The sequence below is a fragment of the Thamnophis elegans genome, chromosome 1 (assembly GCF_009769535.1).
Source record: "Thamnophis elegans isolate rThaEle1 chromosome 1, rThaEle1.pri, whole genome shotgun sequence".
NCBI classification, from domain to species: domain Eukaryota; kingdom Metazoa; phylum Chordata; class Lepidosauria; order Squamata; family Colubridae; genus Thamnophis; species Thamnophis elegans.
The window spans coordinates 175,661,724-175,679,874 of NC_045541.1; the positions used below are offsets into that span (position 1 = coordinate 175,661,724).

At 47.2% G+C, this 18,151-nt stretch overlaps 1 protein-coding gene across 1 annotated transcript in view; it reads left to right on the top strand.

The window, feature by feature from the left end:
- The window catches only part of SBNO2 (strawberry notch homolog 2), a 36,488-nt gene that overhangs the window by 442 nt on the left and 17,895 nt on the right, over window positions 1–18,151 (top strand). The window contains exons 2-14 of the mRNA XM_032214412.1: window positions 412–502; window positions 1,724–1,867; window positions 3,404–3,521; window positions 5,026–5,131; window positions 5,828–5,981; window positions 7,201–7,377; window positions 8,414–8,511; window positions 11,754–11,836; window positions 12,662–12,880; window positions 13,797–13,972; window positions 14,436–14,567; window positions 16,437–16,572; window positions 17,759–17,871. Coding sequence (XP_032070303.1) covers window positions 412–502; window positions 1,724–1,867; window positions 3,404–3,521; window positions 5,026–5,131; window positions 5,828–5,981; window positions 7,201–7,377; window positions 8,414–8,511; window positions 11,754–11,836; window positions 12,662–12,880; window positions 13,797–13,972; window positions 14,436–14,567; window positions 16,437–16,572; window positions 17,759–17,871 — 1,747 coding nt within the window. The remainder of the gene's footprint in view (window positions 1–411; window positions 503–1,723; window positions 1,868–3,403; window positions 3,522–5,025; window positions 5,132–5,827; window positions 5,982–7,200; window positions 7,378–8,413; window positions 8,512–11,753; window positions 11,837–12,661; window positions 12,881–13,796; window positions 13,973–14,435; window positions 14,568–16,436; window positions 16,573–17,758; window positions 17,872–18,151) is intronic.

Here is an 18,151-nt window from a genome sequence, read left to right on the forward strand (position 1 = left end):
CTCATCTCTCTCCTTTCCCCTTCCTCCCTTTCTCTCCCTCTCTCCTTTCTGTCTCTCGTCTCCATCCCTCTCTCCTCTCTCTCTCCTCGCCTCTCTCTCTCTTCTCCTCCCTCTCCTCTCTCTCTCTCCTCTCTCTCTTTCCCTCTCCTCTCTCTCTGTCTCTCCTCTCTCCTTTCTCTCTCTCCCCCCCCATCTCTTTTACATTCTGTTGAGTCCAATACTCTTGGCATTTTCTTGGCAAGGTTTTTCAGAAGTAGCTTGCAATTGTCATTTAGGCTCAGTTATAAGTCAAGGATTGGCTGTAAATGAAAGTATGGTATTTGAGAGGCCAGTCAAGTGGCTTCCTTTGTAAACCTCCCCCCCTGTTCTTTCTGGTTCTTCTGCTCATCCACCCCCATCCCCCCTTTTCAGGTTCAGCGTCTCAAATGATCTGAAATACGATGCTGAGAGGGACCTGAAGGATATTGAAGCCCCTCACCTCCCTGTCCATGCTTTAAACAAGGTACGTTTTTTTCTTCTCTCCTTTTGCTTCCTTTCTCTTCCCTCCCACCCCCACCCCCATGGGGAAAGCTGACTGGCAGCACCGGGAACTCGGCACTCTGCATTTGCCCATATTTATTCTTGTTATGTTTGTTTATGATAAATAGATGGTTTCATTTACAGAAATTGAGATACCAGTAACCATGGACTCTCTTGAGTTTGGATGTTTTATTTGTGTTTTGGTGCCTTTGAGAATATCATAGATTGGATGGCATTGCATAGTTATTGAGAGAAAGAGAGGAAAATGTCCTTCCTTCCCTCCCCCTCCTGCTTCCTTCCTTCCCTCCCTCCCTCTCCTCCTTCCTTCCTTCCTTCCTTCCTTCCATCCCTCCTTTCTTTTCTTCCTCCCTCCCTCCCTCTCCCTCCTTCCTTCCCTCCCTCCTTCTGTTTCTTCCTCCTTCCCTCCCCCTCTTTCCTTCCTTCCCTCCCTCCCTCCCTTCTTTTCTCCCTCCCTCCCCCTATTTCCTTCCTTCCTTCCCTCCCCCTCTTCCTTCCTTCCTTCCCTCCCCCTCTTCCTTCCTTCCTTCTCTCCCTCCTTCCATTTCTTCCTCCCTCCCCCTCATCCTCCTTCCTTCCATCCCTCCTTTCTTTTCTTCCTCCCTCCCTCTCCCTCCTTCCTTCCTTCCTTCCTTCCCTCCTGTTTCTTCCTCCTTCCCTCCCCCTCTTTCCTTCCTTCCTTCCTTCCATCCCTCCTTTCTTTTCTTCCTCCCTCCCTCTCCCTCCTTCCTTCCCTCCCGCCTTCCGTTTCTTCCGCCTTCCCTCCCCCACTTTCCTTCCCTCCCTCCTTCCTTTTCTCCCACCCTTCCTCCCCCTCTTTCCTTCCTTCCTTCCTTCCTTCCTTCCTTCCTTCCTTCCTTCCTACCTACCTACCTACCTACCTTCCTACCTTCCTTCCCACATTCACTCACTCGCTCACTCACACTCAATGGCCCTGCATTAAATATGTCAGTGTTTGGCTCACTGGGGAATTCTGGGAGTTGAAGTCCACCTGCCTTACATTTGCCAAGGTTGAGGAAACACTGAAATATGTCATCCGTGATTCCCCCCCCCCCCCCCCCGACCTCTGTTCATATACCTGGGATGCCTTTCTGTGCCGAAAGCATCAGCATTGAAGCATGTGAAAACCTCTCATCTTTTTTTTTTTAATTTATTTTGCATTTTTAAAAACCTTTCCCTGCTGCAGATTAAATATGGTGACACGGCTACCTCGGAGGGGATTTTATTCGCCACTTATTCCGCCTTGATTGGTGAAAGCCAAGCGGGCGGCCAGCACAGGACACGGTTGAACCAGATTCTCGATTGGTGCAAGGACGATTTCGATGGTGTTGTATCCTGACAGAAATAAACTAGCAAGTCTCTGTAGGCTTTAGGGCAGTGTTTCTCAACCTTGACAACTTGAAGTCCTGTGGACTTCAACTCCCAGCATAGCTGGCTGGGGAATTCTGGGAGTTGAAGTCCACAGGACTTCAAGTTGCCAAGGTTGAGAAACACTGCTTTAGGGGCTTTGGTTAATGCACAGGTGGCAGGTGGTCCTCGACCTACGACCATTTTGTTTAGTGACCGTTCGAAGTTACAACAACAGCATTGAAAAATAGTGACCCATGACCATTTTTCACACTTACGACCGTTGCGGCATCCACGTGGTCACATGATCAAAATTCAGATGCTTAGCAACTGGCCCCTTCTTATGACAGTTTCAGGGACCCGTATTCCCAGATGATTTGCGACCATCTGACAAGGGAAGCCAAAGGGGAAGCCAGATTGGTTTAACAACCAGGTTACTCACTTTAACAGCGGCGGTGATTCAATTAAGAACTGCGGCCAGAAAGGTTGTAAAATGTGACAGAAACCCACTTCGGAACCATCTCACTTAGCAGCAGAAATTTGGGGCTCAATTGTGGTCGTAAGTCAAGGACTACCTGTACTTTGGACCTCCTTTTGGCGGCTTATAGATGATAAGTGTTGGATTTATTGGCTGCTTTAATTTTTCTTATAGCCCTGAAACTGGGGATAGTTTTCTCCCTCCCCCACTCAACTCAGGCTATTCCAGGTAGATCTTCATTTCAACTCTTGTGGCTGGCTGCCATCTTGACTTTTTTGACCACACCTACAGATGGCCCTGCCCATAGTCATGATTTCCCCTCCTGTAGTGAGGAGGTTGGGGAGGAAGATGGGCCAGTCCTGGAGTCTGGGGAAGGCTCTGATAAGGGCTCTGTGTTGGAGGCAGAGAGGGGGCCAGGGCCCTCTGACAGTTATCAGCTGCCTTCAGAGTCGGACATCAGGGAGGCACACGAACAGCTGGAGCCTGTTCCCAGTGTGCGCATGCGCAGAGCTGCCAGAAGAAACGAACAGCTCAGAAATCAGGGTTGACTTGGAAGTAAAGCCACAGGTGGATGGATGCTGAATGGCCCCTCCCATAGGAAATAAAAGAGGAATGAAAGGGGAGTGGGCTTTTGCAGGAAACAATTCGTTCATTCGTTCGTTCATTTCAGGAGTGTGAAGATCTGTCCGTGAATCTCAGAGACTCTGTGCCCAGTCTTTCCTTGCATAGCACCTCCTTTGGAAAAATATTTACATGGCAGCTTTCCAAGCTAAATAAGGTCTGTGGTCATAAATACTCCTTTGAAAGACTGTTTGCCAGGACTTTGCTGAATGTGAATGAGAGGAATTCACATTCGTTTAACAAAAGGGGTTTTGTTGGGATCAGGACTCTGCTTCGTGCTTTTTGGGGAAGCCTTGGTTAGAACACCCCCCTTGCCTTCAGAACTGCTTCCATTTGTCGTACACCCCCCACCCCCACCATCTGCCAGAACCCCTCCGCCCTTTTTTAAAGGTCTCTCCTTAACGAGACTTCCGCTCTCAGATTGTGTTCGACGAATGCCACAAAGCCAAAAATGCCAGCTCTACCAAGATGGGCAAAGCAGTATTGGACCTGCAGAAAAACCTGCCTAAGGCGAGGGTCGTCTACGCCAGTGCCACAGGTGAGCGATACACATCGCGCTGAGCCCATTTTAGAGGGAGGGCAGCCCTATCATCCCTGGGCAGCTTTAAATCAAGACACATTGACACTAGGGGGTAGACTGTTTCTGGATGTCGAAGCTCCATTCAGCATGAACCCAGCTAGAGAAGGCTAGCCTCACCCAGCATTTCGCACACGAGCTTCTTGTTTAACAAACCCTTTTTTCCCAAGTGTGTGTAGCCAGGCTAGCTCTGAACATCCGTTTCTGGGGAACAAAGGATGTGGTCTTTAGACTTCCCAGAAACTGTGACACATTTCTCTATTCCGGACCATGTGGGAGGGTTGTGGTTTTAAAAATGGTAGAGAGACAAAGGGAAGGATGGGAGAAAGGAAAATGGACCTGAAGTTAAGAGATAGATAGAATAGATAGATTAGATAGATAGATAGATAGATAGATAGATAGATAGATAGATAGATAGATAGATGATAGATAGATAGATAGATAGATAGATAGATAGATAGATAGATAGATAGATAGACAGACAGACAGACAGACAGACAGACAGGCAGGCAGGCAGGCAGGCAGGCAGGCAGACAGGCAGACAGACAGAAAGATAAGACAGACAGACAGATAGACTAGATGATAGACACAAATAGGTAGGTAGATGATAGAAAGGTAGACAGATGGACAGACAAACTGACTGACTAGATTATAGACACAGGTAGATAGATGATAGAAAGGTAGGTAGAGAGACAGACAGACTAAATGATAGGCACAGATAGGTAGATAGATGAGAGAAAGAGAGAGAGAGAGAGAATAGATAGGATAGATGATATATACAGATAGGTAGCTAGATGATAGAGTGATAGATAGACAGAATAGAATAGAATAGAATAGGAGAATAGATAGGATAGGATAGGATAGGATAGGATAGAATAGATAGGATAGGATAGGGATAGATGACAGATACCATAGATTAGATATAGATAGGTAGATAGATGATAGAGTGATAGACAGAATCCAATTGAATAGAATAGAATAGATAGAATAGAGTAGATAGGATAGGATAGATGACAGATAGGATAGATTAGATATAGATAGGTAGATGATAGAGTGATAGATAGAATAGAATAGATAGGATAGGATAGGATAGATAGGATAGATGACAGATAGGATAGATTAGATATAGATAGGTAGATAGATGATAGCGTGATAGATAGACAGAGTAGAATAGAATAGATAGGATAGATGACAGATAGGATAGATGAGATATAGGTAGGTAGGTAGATATAGATCTATAGGTAGGTAGATAGCTGATAGAGATAGGTAGGTACCGTAGGTAGACAGGCAGGTAGCAGGCACAGGCGAGAGGAGAGGAGTTTCTCAAACTCAGCAACTTTTTGTGGACTCCAACTCCCAGAATTCTTCAGCTAGCATGGGAGAAGGTAGAAGGACTAATCTACTGAAATAATGCATCTAACAATTCCTTCTCCCATCCAACCCACCGGCCTGTCTTCTTCGGCAGGTGCCTCTGAGCCAAAGAATATGATTTACATGAGTCGGCTGGGAATATGGGGAGAAGGCACCCCCTTTCGCTCCTTTGATGACTTCCTCCATGCCATCGAAAAGAGGTAAAGCTGCATCCGGTTATCACAGAACCCCAGAATTGGGGGGGGGGGGGCGGGGGCTCATCTAGTTCAACCTCTTGTTCAGTGCAGGATCTCCTTAAGCACCTCTGGCAGATAACTCCCCCCCTCCTCTATTTCTAGTGAAGAAACCCCCAGTTCACGAGGCAGCCTGTTCCACTGGCCAACAGTTCCTCTTGATGTTTGGTCCGAATGGCCACCTTTGTAGGTTTAATGCCTCTGGGGCATTAAAAATAAACCCCATTGCATTTTCCATTTGACAGGTTTTTTTAGATTTGAAGGCTAAAGTTGACCCAACCTGGAAAAGGATATTATTTTTTCCTAACTTCACCTGTCTCCATCAACATTTTATCAGGCTGCAAAAAGTGTTGCAGTTGTTTGTGCAGCCTTATCTTCGTTTCATCTGTTTGACTTGTGTGTCTGGCTTTTGAGAGGCCTGGGAGTTTTTCCAACACACCTAGCAATGTATTTTTCTAACAAACATTGACGTCACACGCTATCTCAAAACTCTGCTTGTGGTGTTTTGATTGTTTTCTTTTTTGTGGGGGGAAAAGGGCTTATAAATACAAATGAATGAATGAATAAATGAATGAATGAATTTGTGGTGGTGATGGAAAATACGCAACTCTAAAGGTCACCTGTGCCTCTCCTCCTCCTCCTCCTCCTCCTCCTCCTCCACAGAGGTGTTGGGGCTATGGAGATCGTTGCCATGGATATGAAAGTGAATGGGATGTACATCGCTCGACAACTCAGCTTTTCCGGAGTCACGTTCCGGATAGAAGAAATCCCACTGGACGCGGCATATAAGGACGTGTACAACAAGGCAGCGAAGCTGGTAAGCTTTTATGCTTTGGGGCTCTTCTGATATAGCTGGACTCACTTGCTGGAGCCACCTGGAGTCTATGGTCAGCTGGCTGGGGAATTCTGGGAGTTGAAGTCCATCAGGCTTAAAGTTGCCAAGGTTGGAGAGCTCTGCTGTGGGGGGGGGGGAATACTGGTATTCCCCCCCCCCTCTTTTCTCCTGAGAGCCAAGCAATATGGACTTTGTAATATTTGCAGGATGGGTTTTGTAATGCTATTGAACTGGCACTCCCCTATTTTGCTAGGTACAGGGTTTCTTGCTTAAGCAGGGGGTTGGACTAGAAAACCTCCAAGGTCCCTTCCAACTCAGTTATTCTGTTACAAGTTGTAGAGCCAACACTGTAGCTCAGGGATGTCCAAACTTGGGAACTTTAAGACTTGTGGACTTCAACTCCCAGAAATCCCCAGCCAGTGTGGTATAATGGTTAGAGAAGGAGCAGTGAGATCTGGGTCCAAATCTCTGCTTAGCCCCAGGAGCCCTCAAAGTTTTCAGCCAAGAACCAATGAAGCAGAGTGGGGAAGGGGCTGGTCTAGGAAAAGGGAGATCCACACTCTACTCCACCACTAGATGCAGAAGCTCATTGGCCGACTTGGGGCCAGTCCCTTCCATTTTGCCAGGAACTTGGAGAGGGAAAATCTAGTTTCTCCGCCCCTTCCCCCTTAGCCACGGAAACTCATTGGCTGACTCTGGGCTGGCCCCGCCCTCCCAGCCCAAGAGCCAATAGGGCAAAAAAAAATATTCTAGATTTTTTTTTCTAAATAAATAAAATAATGAAATAAATAATTAAAAAAACGGATTATGAGTGGGAAGACCCAGATTCTAATCCCTCCTCAGATACAGAAGCTTGTTGGCTGATTTTAGGCCAGCCCCACCCACTTAGCCAATATAGTGAAGAGGAGAGGAAAAGTCCAGTTCCTTGTTCCCCCCTCAAACATTGGCTGACTCTGGGCTGTTCCCTCCCTCTCAGCCCAAGAACCAATCAGGTATATAGGGCAAAAAAGATGGATTAGGAGTGGGAGGGCCCAGATTCTAATCCCTCCTCAGGCACGGAAGCTCATTGGCTGGTTTTGGGCCAGTCCCTCCCCTCTCACAGGGCTAAATATAAACTCATACTAAATAAAATCTTGAAAATGCTATTAAATAAAGTAGAATAAATAAAACACTCTTCCACCCACCCCCCCTTTGTCTGCAGTGGGCAGAAGCCCTGGTGGTTTTCCAAAAGGCTGCGGACCTCATTGGCCTGGAGTCCCGGAAGTCTCTGTGGGGTCAGTTCTGGGGGGCTCACCAGCGCTTCTTCAAGTACCTCTGCATTGCTGCCAAAGTCCGGCGCCTGGTGGAGCTGGCCAAGGAGGAGCTCAGCAAGGGCAAGGTGAGGACGGAGAAGGGAGAGCCTGTCCTTTCCCTTCCTTCTGCCTCTCGTTCTTCATGAGTGTGAGCAAGAAGGTTTTTCTTTCGATTAACCATTCAAATATTCTCCTTTTCCTCCTTCTCTTCCTCCTCCTCCTTCTCTTTCCCTCCTTCCCTCCCTCCTCCTCTTCTTCCCTTTCCTTCTCCTTTTCCTTTCCCTCCCTCCCCCTCCTCTTCCTCCTCCTTTTCCTTCTCCTTCCCTCCTCCTCCTTCACCACCTCTCTTCCTCCTTCTCCTTTTCCTATTCTTCCTCCTTTTTCTTCTCATTCTCCTTTCCCTTCCTCCCCCTCCTCCTCTTCCTCCTCCTTCTCTTTCCTTCCTTCCCTCCCTCCTCCTCTTCCTACTTTTCTTTCTCATTTTCCTTTCCCTTCCTCCCACTCCTCTTCCTTTTCCTTCTCACTTCCTCCTCCTCCCTTCTCATTCCCCTTCTCTTTCCCTTCCTCCTTCCCTCCTTCCCCACCTCTCTTCCTCCTCCTCCTTTTCCTATTCTTCCTCCTTTTCCTTCTCATTCTCCTTTCCCTTCCTCCCCCTCCTCCTCTTCCTCCTCCTTCTTATTCTCTTTCCCTCTCTCCTCCTTCACCACCTCTCTTCCTCTTCCTTTTCCTCTTCTTCCTCCTTTTCCTTCTCATCCTTCTTTCCCTTCTTCTCCCCTTCCTCCTCTTCCTTCTCCTTCTCTTCCTTTTCTTTCTCTTCCTTCTTCTCTCCTCTTTCTTTCTCTTCTACCTTCTCTTCTTCCCTGTCCTTTTCCTTCTCACTTCTTCCTCCTCTTCCTTCTCTTTCCCTTTCCCTCCCTCCCTCCTTCTTCACCACCTCCCTCCTCCTTTACCTCCTTCCCATTTTCCTTCCTCCTCTGTCTCCTCTTCCTCCTTTTCCCACTCCTCCCATCACTTTCAATTCCTGAGTTTTATCAGCCAGTTCTGTTCCACATCTTGATGTTTGCTCTTTTCCACATGCTGGCCATCCTTGGTCTCATTTCTTCCCCGGCTTGCCTTCCGCAGTGCGTGGTGATCGGGTTGCAGTCGACGGGGGAAGCCCGCACCCGGGAAGTCCTGGATGAGAATGAGGGGCACCTGAACTACTTTGTCTCGGCAGCCGAGTGAGTTTTCCATGGGGGAGGATGCACGTTTTGTAAAGTCCATCACTGTCCCTGCCCAAGATGTTGGGGCTAGAAACACCCCCCCCCCAAATTTTGCAGAAAGCACGGAGGGAGCCCCCGAAGGTCACTGCTCCGTTGCATTGTGATAGCAATAGCAATAGCAATAGCAGTAGACTTATATACCGCTTCATAGGCCTTTCAGGCCTCTCTAAGCGGTTTACAGAGAGTCAGCATATTGTCCCCAACAATCTGGGTCCTCATTTTACCCACCTCGGAAGGATGGAAGGCTGAGTCAACCCTGAGCCGGTGAGATTTGAACCGCTGACCTGCTGATCTAGCAGTAGCCTGCAGTGCTGCATTTAACCACTGCGCCACCTTGGCTCTGATATGGACGTTACCCTTCATGCGGCCTTTAAGAAACCCGGAACTTCCTTTCCATGATTGACATTCTCAAAGAAGCTGCCCTTCTTTTTGGCCTTTGATTGGCACCCGGTGGAAATGCCATTCAATTGGCTGCCTTAGAGATTCCCAACCTCTGCGTCCTCTGTCTGAAACAAGCCGCCAAGCTCAGGCCACGCCATTCCCACAGCCACCTCATTCTGGTGTTTTGTTTTTTTCCCCTCCCTTTGGCCATCTTGATTGTGTGTGCGCCCTCGCTGCTTCCTCCATGACCTACCCTGCATTTGGGGAGGGGCGTGTGTGGGTGTGTGAAGACGGGAGACATCTCAGGCGCATTCCCCCACCCACCCCCTTCCCCCCAAAGCTCTGTCATCAACATCGAGACCATCCCACCACAACCCTCTTTCCACCCCCCTTTTTTGCATTGTTTAGTCCTTTCCTATCTGGTCTTGTGAAGACTCCGGTCTGTAGCCAAGCAAGAAGGACAAAGCTTGCCTAATTTGAAAGAGAGCATGTCGTTATCCGTCCTTCTCATCAGCTGCTTGCTTATGTAAGGCCTTACATGTGAGTCCCACCCCCTCCCAGACCTTCCCTGCCTCAGAACAAACCTTTCCAGAGTTTCCCCTAGACCCCTGATGGCGAACCTATGCCATGCGTGCCAGAGGTGGCACGCTGAGCCCCCTCTGTGGCCACGCGTGCCCTCACCAGCTGCTCCTCTGGTTTCTGGCGCTCACATGCGGACTGGCCAGCTAGTCTTCACAGGGGCCTGAAAACAGCCCCCCAAAAGAGCCAAAAAACCAGGCCATTTTTGGGCTGTTTTCAAGGCATTTTTCGGCCCATTTTCAGACTGTTTTTGAAAAATGCTCTGAAAACAGGCAAAAAAATGCCCCCAAAATAGGCATGTGTGGGGCGTCCAGTTGGTCTTTAGGTTTCCAGTGTTCCAGTGTGCATGCGCTCACATGCACACATGTTCCGGTTTGGGCACCGGAGCTGAAAAGGTTTGCCATCACTGTCCTAGATTCTCTCACATCAAAAATGCCCCTTTCTGTTGGCTTTACCTTGCTTGATACAATAGCATTCTCTGACATCATAGCAGTTGGCATCAAGAGCTGCCAAGCCAAACATCTGGGCTACCTAGAGCGGCCTTTCTCTACCCTTGACCAGTTTAAGATGGGTGGATTCCAACTTCCCAGAATTCCCCCAGCCGGCATGCTGACCAGCAAGGGGGTGGGGAGAGGGGATGGCTCTGCACGAGGAGTGGGTAAGGACGCAGCTCCATTTGCGCCAGCGGTGGGCACTCACAGACACAACGTTCGCACAAATGGAGCTGCACGTGTGCCCCTGCTCGCCCGCCGCTCGTAGAAGTGGAGCTGCGGAGACAGACAGACAGACACACACACACTCGCCTGCAGGTTCCGAATGGGCCATGGCCCGGTACCCGGCTGCAGCCAGGGGTTGGAGACCCCTGTTCTAGACCATGGAAATGTTTGTTAAGCTGGCATTTGAATGCAAATCTACCGTATTTTTCGGAGTATAAGACGCATCAGAATATAAGACCCACCAAGGTTTTGAAGAGGCAAATTAAAAAAAAAAGTTTTTGCACTCTGCAGACCTCCCAAAAATGGCCCGTTTTTTTCTTCTTCAAAAAAAGGGCATGCATAGCCTTTAGGAGGCTTGTAGAGTGCTCCTGGGAGGGGGGGAGGCAAAAACAAGCAAAAAACGGCCCGTTTTTCGCAAAAATGGGCCAGTTTTTTTGTCAAAAAAAGGGCATGCATAGCCTTTAGGAGGCTTTCAGAGTGCTCTTGGGGGCTGGTGGGGGCAGAATTGAGCAAAAGGCTGCCAGTTTTTCTCTCATTTCTGCCCTCCCCAGCCCCCAGGAGCACTCTGAAAGCCTCCTAAAGGCTCTGCACGTCCATTTTGGTGAAGGGGGCGGGGTTTCAGGAGGCATAAAAAGCTGTATTCAGTGTATAAGATGCACCCAGATTTTCACCCTCTTTTTTGAGGGAAAAAGGTGCATCTTTTACTCCGAAAAATACGGTATTTTATATTTTGAACCCCTGCTGCAATGGAAAATTAGTTACCATTCAATTTTCTTAATGTTAATTACTGTTCGTGGCAGTGCAGCATTAACCGTTACCATTGGGAAGGTCTGCCTGGAAAGAAATACACACATTGTGAAAATAATGTCCAAATGACCATTATATATCAGGAAACTCCGTATCTTACCAATAGAAGAGAATATTTGTAGTTCAGGATTGAACTTGGTGCACTCTGAGCTTGGTTGACATTTCACGACCCAGCTAGGTTACGCCATCAATGCTAGAAGGGAGTGGGTTTTGCTCTCATTTTGTATACAGTGGCTTGCCATCAGCAACTCAGACAAACAAACGGTACAGAAATGTCCAAGCAAGGAACTGCCAAGAACACTTTCAACCACACCGGCAAGGCAAGCCACCTGTATACAAAAGAGGAAACCCCGCTTCCTTCTAGCACTGATGACGTTACCTGGATGGGTTATGAAAACATCTGCAAGAAAAACAACTATGCTCAGAGAGCACCAAAGACCCCCATCATGCCTAGATATCCTAGGCAGCATTGCAAACACAAACGCACACTTGTTTTTGAAAAGAGTAACGGCTACCAATTTTAGGGCGGCTAAACAAGAGCAGGTTCAAGACTTCGGACCCTTCATTTTGCAATTTTTTTTTTTAAGCCTCCTTTAGGTTGTCTGTTTTAAGTTTTGATTTTTCTCTGTGCCTTTTTTTTTGTCGTTTCGTCATTTTCAAGTGAGCACTTTGGTTGTCCTCGGCAGCTAGAATAAAATATCCCCTCTTAACTTTCAGAGGCGTCTTCCTTTCACTAATTCAGAAGCACTTTCCTTCAACCAAACGAAAAAGAGAAAGAGGAAGTAACAATAAAAGAAAACGTAAGATCCTTCTTATCCTCACTCCCCCCCCCTCTTCCCCCTTTAAACAAAACCCTGATATCTCAGACTTTCTGCGGGGGGGGCCCTTGCAGCTTGTATCCTGTTCTCTCCCTCCTCATTCCTGTCCCCGTTTTCCCATTCCTCCATTTTGTTCTTCCAAACTCCTTTTTCTTTCCACTGTTTATAATTTCTAGCTGTTTCATCCCTTCATTTGCGGCCGGGGCTTGTTCTAGGTCTCCTGTGCTTTTCACATTCACGCAATTTCTGGTACGGTTTTCCCGTCTAATCCTGGCCTGCGGTGTCCCTTTCTCCTTCTTCACTGAGGGGTGAAGAACCTGTCGTGTTCCCAAATTTTCTCATTAATGGGTAGTCCTTGATGCAGTGTTTCTCAACATCAGGGGTGTCAAACTCAAATTTCATTGAGGGCCTCACCCGAGGTTGTGTTTGACCTCGGAGGGCTGGGTGGGCGTGGGCGTGGCCAGCTCGACGGAGGCCGTCCCTGCTGAAAACGGGGCGTGGGGGAGGCTGCCCAAATTGAGTTTGACAAAAACTCTGTTTTTGCTGGCAAAGGCACCATGGACCTTTGCTGTTTCCAGATGTAAGCACTCCATGGGGCTTGAGATTGACACCCCTGCTCAATGTGAACAACGGGAGTGGACTTCAACTCCCATAATTCTTCAGTCAGTGTGCTGACCTTGGGAATTCTGGGAGTCGAAGTCCATCAGTCTTAAAAGTTGCTCAGGTTGAGAAACGCCGATCTGCATGGAATTGGTCTTTCAACGCTTCTTCTTCCATCCTGTTTCCCTCTCCCCTCTTTCCCTCCAGTGAAGCAGAGAGTCCGAGGCCTTAACAAAGTGATGAGAACCGCCCACGACCACTACAACAACAGCAGCAGTGACATCATTAAGATCAGCTCCGAGAGCAGCACTGATTCTGAGCCGGGTTTGGAGAGCGATTTCAATTCCTCTCCGGAGTCCCTCGTGGAAATGGAGGATGTGGCCAGCAGATACAAGCCCATCAATGGTGCCATGTGTAACGAACCACGTAAGTGTTCAGACCCAGCACCCAAACACAACAAGCCCTTTGTAGTTAATGAAACGTTCCCTTTATTAGGAGTGCCAGCAGCCACTTTTCTCGCACAACAGGCTACGAAGTCTCCACGTCCTGTGGAAAGTGGCTCTCGCTCCCTTTCCCCCTGGACTGGCCCAACACACCAGGAATCTCTTTATCTCTCTTCCCATACTTGCAAAGGAAGTCCTGGAGGATGTGCTCACTTTCTTCAGACAGACAGACAGACAGAGACACAGACATTCACACAGACACACACACACCGCTACACATTCCAAGATGAATTCTGATAATTTCCAGACAGGAGTCAGAGGTTCAGGCTATCAGTGGCTAACTTCAGGGATATGAATAGTTGTCTGCCACACCTATTCATCTCCTCTCCCTGCCTTTCATCCCCAGAGCTAAGGTTCTCTATCTATCTATCTATCTATCTATCTATCTATCTATCTATCTATCTATCTATCTATCTATCTATCATCTATCATCTATCATCTATCAATATATCTAATTCTATTCTAATTATTATTCTTCATTCCAATATTCTATTCTGTTCCATTCTGTTCTATTCTTATTCCTATTCCTATTCCCTATTTCTTTCTATTCCATTCCATTCTAATTCTATTCTATTCCTATTCCTTTTTATTCTATTCTCTATTCTCTATTCTCTATTCCTATTCTCTATTCCTTTTCCTATTCTATTCTAATTCCTATTCCCCTTCCATCCTATCCTATCCTGTTCTTATTCTATTCTATTCTATTCTATTCTAATCCTACAACCGATGCAAGCTACAAGGCTACCTTTGCCCTACTCTGCCTTCTTGTTTTCCTCTCTCCGAAAAGAAAAGAAAAAAAGAGAAGACGAGCTACAATCTCTTCCTCTTCCCCTTTACAGTTGGCCTATATTGGCCGAACCCCCAAAAGGAGATGAACGGATCAGGGACTCCGGAATGCGTGGAGAACATGAAGCAGGAACTGCTGTCTCAAGTGAAGAAACTGGGCAAAGAGCTACCTCTTAACACTTTGGATGAACTGATCGACTACTTTGGAGGCCCGGAAAAAGTAGCAGAGGTAAAACATTAGGGACCAGAGAAAGGTCGCAGAAAGTTTTTGCCTTCTATGTCTCACAAAGTCAATTCACACTCGGATGGCCTAGACCAGGAGCCTCCAAAGTTGGCCACTTTAAGACTCGTGGGCTTCAATTCCCAGAATTCCTCAGCCAGCTGTGGCTGAGGAATCCTGGGAGTTGAAGTCAACAAGGGTTAAAGTGGCCAACTTTGGTGGCCCTGTCGTGGCCTGCCAGATTCGGACAGTGAGGAGTTTTGGGAGGAACATGTCCGAATCTGCTGCCAACTCCACTGGCGGGCCGCAACAATTTGACTGCGTTGAGTTGTCCCATTCCGTCCCTCCATGGTGACTCTGGGCAGTTATGCTTTTCTCAGAGATAGATAGATAAAATAGATTTAATTAATTCATTAGAGACGATTTGCCCATCGGAAGGGTCACTTTTCCATGTCCCCTTTTCCCTCCCCAGATGACCGGGCGGAAGGGACGAGTCGTGCGGAGGCCTGGTGGCTCCGTGGTGTTTGAATCGCGAGCTGAACAAAGCCTTTCGATCGACCACGTGAACCTCAAGGAGAAGGAGCGATTCATGAATGGAGACAAAGTGAGTGCCGGGGTGGGGTGGGGACACTGCCCAGGAATGGGATTGGGAGGGACCCCTGCCTTTCCAGAGTCATGAAAGGCATTGGACCCCTCTTATGTTTTGATGTTGAGCTCCCCGTGGCTGGAAATGATCAAGGAAGCACTGGTTTCTCTTGAATGCTCACGCAGGCTGAATTCAGGTAGTCCTCACTTAATGACCGATTGCTCAGTAATTGTTAGAAGCTGATAGAATATTTGTAGCTCAGGGTTGAAATGAAACAAGGAATCCTTGCTGCTCTCTGAGCTGGGTGGCTTTTTTGCAGACATTTCATTACCCAGCTAGGTAGCATCATTAGTGCTTTAGTAGGGCGTGGGGTTTGCTCTCAATTTATATTCTAGTGGATTGGCCTGTCAGTATTGGTGGGGGTAGCCTTGGCAGTTCCTTGATTAGGCTGTTGTGTACCTTGGGAGCCTTGGTGCTCTCTGAGCTTGGTTGTTTTCTTTGCAGACATTTCATTACCCAACTAGGTAACATTATCAGTGCTAGTAGGGAGTGAGGTTTGCTCTCAGTTTATATTCTCGTGCTATTGATGGGTCTTGCCAGCTCCTTGATTAGGTTGTTTACAGTTAGCTTGTTTAGCAGTTCCTTGATTGGGGTATTATTATATGAGCCAAGGTGGCACAGTGATTAGAGAGCAGTATTGCAGGCTGCTTCTCCTGCCTGCCAGCTGCCTGCAGTTCAATTTGGCAGTTCGAATCTTGCCAGGCTCAAGATTGACTCAGCCTTCCGTCCTTCCGAGGTGGGTAAAATGAGGAGCCAGATTGTTGGGGGCAAGAGGCTGACTCTGTCAACCGCTTAGAGAGGGCTGTAACAAACAGCCCTGTGAAGCGGTGTATAAGTCTAAGTCCTATTGCTATTTACCTTTCGATTGTTAAACTTGGACCTTCCTAGAGCTACTTTTGACCTGCCTCTGGAATTCTGATGGTTGCCCCCACTCCCAAGTCACAGGATTGCCTTTTGGGTGCTTGGCTCACATTGGCAGCCATTGGCAGCCATTGCCACTGTTAGGTAAGCTCCCCGTTGGGAGAGCGAGTAGTTCAGCGAAGCGTTGTGAGAGTTGTGTTGGAGAACACACAAACCAGCATATAGAGATACTGCAGTTTAAATAGGCTTTTACTTTCATGGAAATAGAGGTATCAGAGTCCATCAAACAGTCCAAGTCATACACGGATAAGACAGTCAGTCATCAATGCCTTTCAGTTAAGGGATAATCCAATTAACATAGTCCACTAATCATACAATCAGTTCAGTACTCAAAGTTTGCTAGCAGTTGCAAAACTTACAATAGCTTACGGCACTTTCTAACAGCCAGCTTCCAAAACACTCAGATCAGATCAGCCCAGCATCTAACAAACAGAGGGCTAACAGTCATTCTGGCTCCCTCTTATGGCCGATTGAGGAAAACAGCAACCAATCACATTTTACAGTATGATTTAAAGAAACAGATATAGCATTGCTATATGATTTATATATTGCCAACCCAACCGTTAGAATTATATTCCTAACAGCCACGGTTGTTGGACTGCAATTTTGATGGCTGTTACCGGGTTACGGCTTTTCTTCCGATTTCTGACTCAAAACCCCCATTGAAAAAAATAGGTTCATTGAACGAACCAAAGGGGTGGATTACAGCAGCTTGTCGATTGATAATTCCTTTCCACTTTTCATTTGAAAATGCCCCCTCCCCCCCAGCCGACGTATCGCACAGGGCAGGGGTTGAGCCAACTTGCTTGGAAACATTGAAGGAGGCTGGCGTCTTCCAAAGAGCCATCTGGCAAAATTGACTCTCTTCTCTCTCGCTTCCTGTCTCTCTCTCTCTCTCTCTCTTAGCTCGTAGCAATAATCTCGGAAGCCTCCAGCTCAGGGATTTCTCTCCAAGCAGACAGACGGGTAAAGAATCAGAAACGGCGGGTCCACATGACGCTGGAATTGCCCTGGAGTGCTGACCGAGCCATACAGCAGTTTGGTAAGACATTTGAGCCAGCTTTGGTGTCTCCTGTAGGAATGTCCAGAAGTAGGAAATTAGTTTGATGAAAAGAAGTGTTAGGTAAGCTCCCCGTTGGGAGAGCAATTACGTTCAGCGAAGCATTGTGAGAATTGTGTTGGAGAACACACAAACCACCATACCGAGACACTGCAGTTTAAATAGGCTTTTACTTTTGTGGAAATAGAGGTATCAGAGTCCATCAAACAGTCCAAGTCATACACGGATAATTCAGTCAGTCATCAACGTCTTTCAGTTAAGGGATAATCCAAATAACATAGTCCAGTATCATATAATCAGTCCAGTAATCAAAGTTTGATAACAGCTGCAAAACTTACAATAGCTTACGGCACTTTCTAACAGCCAGCTTCCAAAACACTCAGATCAGATCAGCCCAGCATCTAACAAACAGAGGGAGCTAACAGTCATTCTGGCTCCCTCTTATGGCCGATTGAGGGAAAACAGCAACCAATCACATTTTACAGTATGATTTAAAGACACAGTTACAGCATTGCTATATGATTTATATATTGCCAACCCAACTGTTAAAATTATATTCCTAACCAGAAGGACTAGGAGAGACATGATAACAGTCTTCCAATATCTCAGGGGTTGGCAACAAAGAAGAGGGAGTCAAACTATTCTCCAAGGCACCTGAGGGGTAGAACAAGAAGCAATGGGTGGAAACTAATCAAGGAAAGAAGCAACTTAGAACTGAGGAGGAATTTCCTGACAGTGAGAACAATTAATCAGTGGAACAACTTGCCTCCAGAAGCTGTGAATGCCCCATCACTGGAAGTTTTTAAGATGTTGGATATCCATTTGTCTGAAGTGGTGTAGGGTTTCCTGCCTAAGCAGGCGTTTGGACTAGAAGACCTCTAAGTTGCCTTCCAACTCTGTTATTCTGCTCGGAAGGGAAGGGTTGTGGAAGGGAAATATAGAATAAAATATTGGTTGCCGCATTCAGCTTCCTAAAAATAGAGTTGGGTTTGTGGGGAAAAAAGGAGTTTCTATTTTTGTTTGACAAAGAAAATACACTGTCAGAAATGGTGTAGGGTCCTCTGATTGGGCGGGGGGGGGGGCTGGACTAAATGACCTACAAGGTCCCTTCCCTCTCTGTTAATCTATATGTGGGATGGTCCGTTCACGACCTGCCTTTTCCTTCCAGGCCGCACACACCGTTCCAACCAGGTCTCTGCTCCAGAGTACATTTTTCTCATCTCCGAACTGGCTGGGGAGCGGCGGTTTGCGTCTATTGTGGCGAAACGCCTAGAAAGCCTTGTAAGTTACTCTCTCTCTTTTTTTTTCCCCCTTGCCCAGAAACCTTAAGAAAAGTCACCTTTTTTTCCACCTCCTGCTCCGCTTCCTTTGGGAGAGAATAATAATATTGAGCCTATTTTATAGGGAGTCTAGGACAGGGATCGGCAACCTTATTGCCGAGGTGGCGCAATGAATAGAGTGCTGTACTGCAGCCACTTCAGCTGACTGTACAGTTCAGTGGTTCAAATCTCACCAGCTCAGGGTTGACTCAGCCTTCCATCCTTCCGAGGTGGGTGAAATG